Source organism: Gloeophyllum trabeum, assembly GCF_000344685.1.
Source record: "Gloeophyllum trabeum ATCC 11539 unplaced genomic scaffold GLOTRscaffold_00003, whole genome shotgun sequence".
NCBI lineage: Eukaryota > Fungi > Basidiomycota > Agaricomycetes > Gloeophyllales > Gloeophyllaceae > Gloeophyllum > Gloeophyllum trabeum.
Window position 1 is genome coordinate 3,143,365 of NW_006920412.1, and position 7,062 is coordinate 3,150,426.

At 53.1% G+C, this 7,062-nt stretch overlaps 2 protein-coding genes across 2 annotated transcripts; one reads left to right on the forward strand and one right to left on the reverse strand.

The window, feature by feature from the left end:
• The first annotated feature begins 1,458 nt into the window (after positions 1–1,458).
• Positions 1,459–2,286, forward strand: GLOTRDRAFT_57843 (Asp f 13-like protein). The gene is made up of 2 exons (XM_007864997.1): positions 1,459–1,966; positions 2,022–2,286. The coding sequence occupies exon 1, from the start codon at positions 1,529–1,531 to the stop codon at positions 1,946–1,948; it is 420 nt and encodes a 139-aa protein (XP_007863188.1). The 5' UTR covers positions 1,459–1,528; the 3' UTR covers positions 1,949–1,966; positions 2,022–2,286.
• A 241-nt stretch (positions 2,287–2,527) lies between these two features.
• Positions 2,528–3,601, reverse strand: GLOTRDRAFT_127188 (uncharacterized protein; the record flags this gene model as incomplete). The annotated part of the gene is made up of 1 exon (XM_007865617.1): positions 2,528–3,601. One exon carries the CDS (start codon positions 3,599–3,601, stop codon positions 2,528–2,530), a length of 1,074 nt encoding a protein of 357 aa, XP_007863808.1.
• Between the last annotated feature and the right edge of the window lie 3,461 nt (positions 3,602–7,062).

Genomic DNA, 7,062 nt, shown 5'->3' on the forward strand with positions numbered 1-7,062 from the left:
TATCATTCAGTATCATTCCAGCCATTTGCAGATCGATGGGCCTACTTTTTGAAAATCATTTACAGTCGGACCACGTCGGACAAGCAATTTCAAGTCCCCGAGAGACAGAAATCAGACCATCTGGACTTCTCTACCTTCTTCCGACGTCCCTGGCACCCACTCCGACCCACTCCGACTATACCTGGTTTTCTGAATTGATGGTCTATCGATCTGCAAGCGGCTGTCAGGTCAAGATGAAATAACTATGAGCATTGTTGATGCCGCGCAGCGCCCGGGGAGCAAGACAGATTATTTCCCTGCTTGTAGAGTCCCTGCCGTGGGTTTACCATAGACTTTTATATGTGAGGAATCGGACCTGGCGTGCCGCGCAGCGCCGAATGCCTCCCAAGTTTTCCGCTCCTTGTGCCAGTAGATCTCGCGACGCCACAATATTCCTGCCACACCGTCAGTCCTTAAAACTGCCGAGCGATGCCCAGTAGACTACTGAGCACTCGCGAAACATGCGGTCGGTGTGACCTAGACGTCCTTAGGCCTCGGATGTGTCTCCCAGAGTCCCCAGAGTCTCAGTCGAGTATAATACGTACAGACATGTCGCGGCTCGCCTCTTTCGCTGCGCCCCCGGGCATTCACACGGTCGTCGACTGTGTCTCGTCCGAGTCGCTTCCTCGTTTCCTCTGAATCGCCAGCACGAAGCTAACGCTCTATCCTGGCAATATACATCGTCTGGGCGGATTGTATATAACGACGTGCGGGAGACTGGTCACAGGGCTTGTGTACGGCCAGAAGTCTTTCTGTTTGCAAGAAGTGACTCTCCGAATTCGTCGCACATCCTCATGGAGGTAGCGCATGTAGGCTGTCCTCGGATCCACTGCCTTTGGCGTTGAAGGCGACCCGCTGGACTTGATCTATACGTGTGCGTTGGCATGCGCTGTACCGTCCGCTGGCAATGTTGTCATCGCCGAGGTACTTTCCGATAATTACGTCTCTTTTCACTTCATTGTTACGACGGCCGACCTCATGATCGAGTTCATTCCTCATACATCAGCTCTGAAGAAGCTCCAGACAGCTGAACATCGTACGATACTTCTGACTACGCTGGTTCCCTTGCTTCCCGGATACTACAGAAGACAGGCCCATATGGATGAACCAGCAGAAGGCGGCCATGGGATTCCCATTTGACGTCACCCCCGGTCCTCGCTACCCGTCCGAGACGCTCGGGTCTTCGCCCTCAGCGCATCTACACAGGTTTGCTGTTCTCCAGCTACGGTATGTCCATTTACGTCTTCCCCGTGCGTCGGTCGGTCGCTTCTCGCCTGCATGCGAGGCTGCAACAGTATTGCCGGACGACGATCCAGTTCCTCTGCTTTCTGTCCGTTTCCCCAATTCTCTTGGCGGGCAACAGGATCCGGTATGAATGCTTTATATAAGTAGTGGCTTCCTCTGTTTCAGTTCTCCAGCGTCATACAACATCCAGTTCCACACAACACCTCCTAAGTCCGCTAACGAATCCCTTCTCGCACGAATCGTCATGAAGTTCACTAGCGCCGTCGTCACTCTCACCGCCGCCCTTGTCTCCTCCGTAGGCGCGGTCACCGTCTCCTGGGACTCCGCATACGACAATAGCGGACAGTCCCTCGCTACGACCGCCTGCTCGGACGGGCCCAACGGCCTGCAGACCAAGGGTTTCACCACCTTTGGCTCGCTCCCCGACTACCCCTACATCGGGGGCGCGTCCGCCGTCGGCGCCTGGAACTCACCCAGCTGCGGGAGTTGCTGGGAGTTGACGTACAACGGCAAGACGATCACGGTGCTCGCGGTCGACCATACCGATGATGGGTTCAACCTGTCCGAGGCGGCCATGAACGATCTGACGGACGGGAATGCCCAGCAGTATGGGCGCGTGGACGCCCAGGCGACGCAGGTTGATGCGTCGCAGTGTGGTCTGTAAAGACCCGTCTGCAGGATGGTAAGACTACTTCGGTCTCCGGATATCGTGTCGCAGGCTGATGATTATCTCCTAGACTTGGTGTTCTGCCACGACACGACATGGACTTCATGAACGGACTTGCATGGACTTCGCAGCATTACGGACTTGTACTGCAATCATGAATCATGGGATGTAGTTGTTTTTGTTCCAATGGCATTTGCAGAGTGTTCGCGGTATCACCTAACCACTGTGAAGCGAACTTTGTCTGAGCAAAACATTGGCCAAAGCTTATTTCTCTCCGATGCCTTAGCCAACCCACCCTACGATGGAACAGCAAGTCATTGTCTTTTGTGGCATTGGGAGCAACACTGGCATTGATACATATACAGGCTGTCCCGAAATCTTGGGTCAAAATAAAGAGCGAATAGAGTGCTTTTCCACTCAAAGACATGTTGTGCCACGAAGTAACCAAACGCACCAATCAACTGTCTGGCCTCGATCCTTCTTAAAGCACCCACTACCTACCAGGTCCGAAGCCGTTGCTAAAGCACACGACGGCATAAATAAGGCATTTGGCTCAAGATGACATTCACAACTGACTTACCTCGGTGGAAAAGGATTGGGGCGTAGATGCCTCGGGTCGACCCTAGCTGCACCACCCGCCATCCGCTGGCGGTTGGGAGGCGGACGCTCAAACCCCTGTGATCCTGCGGGGGCGCGTGGTACCAAGGGTGGTGGCCCGTCAGGAACTTGACCTGCACGCTGATATCTCTCGTTCCTCATGACCCCAGGGCCCGGAACCGGGGCGGGGTACGGATATCTCTCGTCCATTGAAGCCGATACGCCTCTACCTCTCACGTTTGCTGCCTCCTCTCCGGGAGGGGGAATCTCCAGACCCAATGGGCCATGGGGATGTCCCCCGTTCGGCATCCTCGGCGGATAGGGTGCTGGTCCGGCAGGACGAGTGTGCATGTACCTGTTGTGGTCCACATGTTGTCTGACAATCCCCTCACGGACGCGCCGGCGTTTATGGGCAACATTCACCGCTTTGGGAGGAGGCAGCGTATGGGGCATCGGCGCAGGGTTGGACATCGGCGTGGGTGGCTTCGGTACGGGGTGTTTCAACGAGCGAACTGAGGGGGGTCGGACACCCATCGCGCCCTTGTTTGGAATATAAACCAGATTCGCATTTCTCGGAGGGTTGTCCTTCGGCGGTAGCACGGGCATTGTGATGACTGCTTCTTCGTCCTGTTTCGGAGGGGGCTTCGATTTGCCGTCCTCTTTGTTCTGTACGACCACGACATTATTACCTGGTGCTTCTCTTCCGCATCGGTATGCTTGCCAAGCGACGAAAGCAACCGTGCAGACAATCAGAAGTGATGCTGCAATGCTGCTGCCAATAGCTATCCCAGCTATCTGCCCACTCGAGAGAGACGTGGGCTTCGTGGACAAGGACGAGGAAGGGGAGGAAGTCGTAGACGAGCGAGAAGAGGAAGACGAACGGTTGGGTCCCGGCCTTGTAACGGATGGCGATCCGGACGGGGGGTGAGCCCCGTTCCTAGTAGTGGTCGTATGCGGGACGGTAGAGGGCCAGCTAAGACAAGAGGCGTCGTCCGTCTGATCGACGGTCATGAGCTGGGTAACCCTACCCCTGTTGCCAGCAGCGTCCACCATCGTGAAGAGAACTGTGGTTAAACTCGGAAGACTGACTGTCCATTCGAAGTCTGTCGATCCTGATGGCGGGTAGAGCGTGAATACTTCATCCCCGGGGACAATACCCTACTCCAGCTGCGTCAGAGCGCAACATGCGTGGGAGTCAATCCGATGTTTACGACCTCACCAATATCGTTATGGGTGGAGTGCTGCCATTGTTGTAGTCGGAAAAGTAGAAAGGTCTGAGACCAGCCTCAAATTAGCGTGCTGTGCAGATCCAGAAGAATAACACCCAACGTACTGGCATTGCTGAATATAATTATCCGTCGAGAAATAGAAATCGGGTGAATTCGTAGTCAAATCACAAGTAGAATCACTTGGTCCGACGGTAAGTACATCCGAGGTCCCACCATCTGGGAAACCTGCGGCGTCCTGCGTTATAAAAGAAAAAAGTGTCCCGGAAGGGTACTGAATACGGGTTTGGTAGAAGCCTTGGTTACTTATGAATGCCGACGATGGTACTTGCTGAGGTGATTGAGTCCCATAGACCTGTATGCACTCGATGTGGGGCCGGTGATGACACATCCGTGAAAATCCCTACCGTTATGAAATTGAATTCAAACGGCGGTTGTCCGCCTGGTAGACTCAGGAATGAGTGGGATTGCGATCTGTACGATAAATATGTGACTCACCTGTCCAGGAGATGTTCATGACATCGCATTCCGTAGGCGGACTGAATGTGATGGTCACCGCCCCGCAGAGTGGCGCAGTAAGGATGATCCAAAGGCTTGCAGCGACTCCAAGACAAATATTCATCCTTTCCAGATCCATTAAGGGGCTGAATATCGTGAGTATCGTGACAGGTGGTGGCCACCGAGAAAGCGGATACATGGCCAGCTGAAGCTAGGGAAGGGACACCGTGCAATGAGCCAGGAAGGCTGAAGCTCAGCACCCATGGGGGCGCTTTCGGAAAGACGCAACCTCATAAGAACTGCGTGATAAATACAGCATGAGCGGGTCCGTCAATCTTCCAAGTGATCATGGACGGGGGAAAGCTCGGAGGTCAGACAAGACGGATGAGAAATAGTTCAGGGTCGTCAGAGGCGCCTATCTGATTCAGAACTATACCAGAAGCCCACGAGGAGATGGCTCGCTAAAGAGGCGGCTGGATGCATCCTCCGGATGAGGCGGATACTCGGCAAGCTGAGCTCTCTCATAGTAGCGGGAAGGTACAATCGATGGTTTCGAAGAAGATCGACATGGACATTGCGTGTTGGATTTGTGAATAACACATCTTGATAGACGCTGGTTCCATATGGAAACGGAAAGAGAGGAGCCTCTAGGGGAATCTGCCAGGTATGCAATGAATCCTAAGGTCTGTATCAACAATATCGAGACTTATGTCCGCTGCGGATACATAAATAATGCCGATGGGACCCACGAACAAGCGCTAGCCGCCAGGTGATACATCCAGATGCTCTCCCCTGTTTGACTGAACCGTCCCTGATCAGTGCTGGTTTGTCGTCCCTCCGTCGCCGACATACCATTTTTGATTGCCCCTACATTGGCCAATGCCACCACCTCGTCCTGTCCAATTTTTCACAGTTCCCAGGAAGAGGCGCCTGACTCGATATAGCAATGCCTGGTATTGCTCGCGTCGGAGAAGACCCTACCGTGGGTTCGGGATGCGAGCTCTGGGGAGTACGATATCGGTCCTACATCCGTGGGGGTGATGAGCGAAATCATACGTCCTCGGCAGGGCCCTAACACTCGCGATATTGCACAATCAGCTGGAACGAAGCATTGACGATCCGTGCTTTCCATCTGTTGATCAGCAAGAAAGTTCAGAGGCAGTCGTATTTGGCGATATTGACCGCCCCATGTTCGACGAGGCACTGGCAGTCATGATCGTTCACCTCTTGCTGAATGCGCTGTCAAATATCCAAATATCTGCGTTGGCGCTCCCGATTTGCGTATCCAGGAATAAGTCTTTCTTATGTCGACCTGGTATTTGCTGATACAGAGGTGCTGGGTCTGAACCATGGGGATGGCCTCGGGAATATTGCTGCATGTGGCCTGGACGTAGACGCTAGGGTGTAGTACGGCAATAAATCATCTGCACGTTGAAATACGGTCATAGTATCAGCGAAAACGGATCGAAGACCATCACGGACGTTGACTAGACTACTTCGTCACCGATAGTGCTGATCTTCATAGAATGTAATGGTAATGCAACCGACCGCGGCAGCGTCTTGTGACAGAAGTAGCTGAAATTGTCACCACTCCTCCTTGGGCGCAAGAAAGAGAAGTACAGCCGTTTGCAGATTGATGGGCCCACTTTTCAAAAATCATTTACAGTCGGACCACGTCGGACAAGCAATTGTAAGTCCCCCAGAGACGGAAACCAGACCAATTGGACTTCCCCACCTTCTTCCGACGTCCCTGGCACCCACTCCGACCCACTCCGACCCACTCCGACTATAGGCGATTCTGCAAACGGCTGTAATGCAGGGTTCCGGGTGCGGGCAGTGTGCTGTACTATCATTTTGGGGGTTCTGTCAAGATCTTGGAAAACAGCCTGCCACAGGCCCGCTCCTTGGACAATCATTTTACTTTCGGTCAGGCATCATAATAAACCCTCCTAAGTACTATCTGCGCAAATAACCACCTCAATTGACTGGGCAAAAGATAATAGAGAGAGATGCCGGTGACGGACCCACAGTCGCAGGTAGTTCTGTCAAAGCGTCACACGCGAGTCACAGTAAGGAATCCGGAGAACGTCCAGGCGACTGGGAGGTTCGCCCGCCGAACGCGTTCGCGAACGTGTTCGGCGAATGTCTGGGCACGTGAGGGGATGCCACGCCACCTGAGCCTGGGGAATCGCCACACCGCAACTGTTATTGAGCGAGAAAGGCAATGGCGGCTATGCTTTCAATCCATAAAATACAGTTTGTTATGCACATATTATTGTACCATACCAGGGATATTGATGACGTGAATAGAGTAGTTTCCATGAATTTCAAGTTGTCCATCACATTTTCAATGCAATGCCAGTAGTATTGACCATGGAAACTGTTAGGGGGAGGGCACGGAAGGGGCTTCAATGGGTTCGTGTGACCCCAATTGGACAGACAGCTTCGATTACTCACCACATTTTTTTTACAATAACCCAGCAATTTCAATCACACAGACTGATACAATAAACTTACAAGTTAAAACCATCAGGCTATGCAGATTTTATCATAAGCAGAAGGGGTACGCGTCTGTAGCCGGTGGACAGAGCCACAGAATCGACACGCGCCCACGTGCACCGTGGTGTGGTTCTCACGTTCGCATTTGCAGTTCGCGAACGCGTTCGGCGGTGTGACCTCCCAGTGGGGTCGACTTTCTGGGAATCCGCGCCAATTCCGTCACGCATTTGTCACACCCAGGACCCTTGCACTTCTGTCAAACATACGATAGGAGCAGTTGGAATTGCTTTA

Coding starts and splice junctions, on each gene's coding strand:
- GLOTRDRAFT_57843 (XM_007864997.1), top strand. CDS start 1,529: ATGAAGTTCACTAGCGCCGTCGTCACTCTCACCGCCGCCCTTGTCTCC.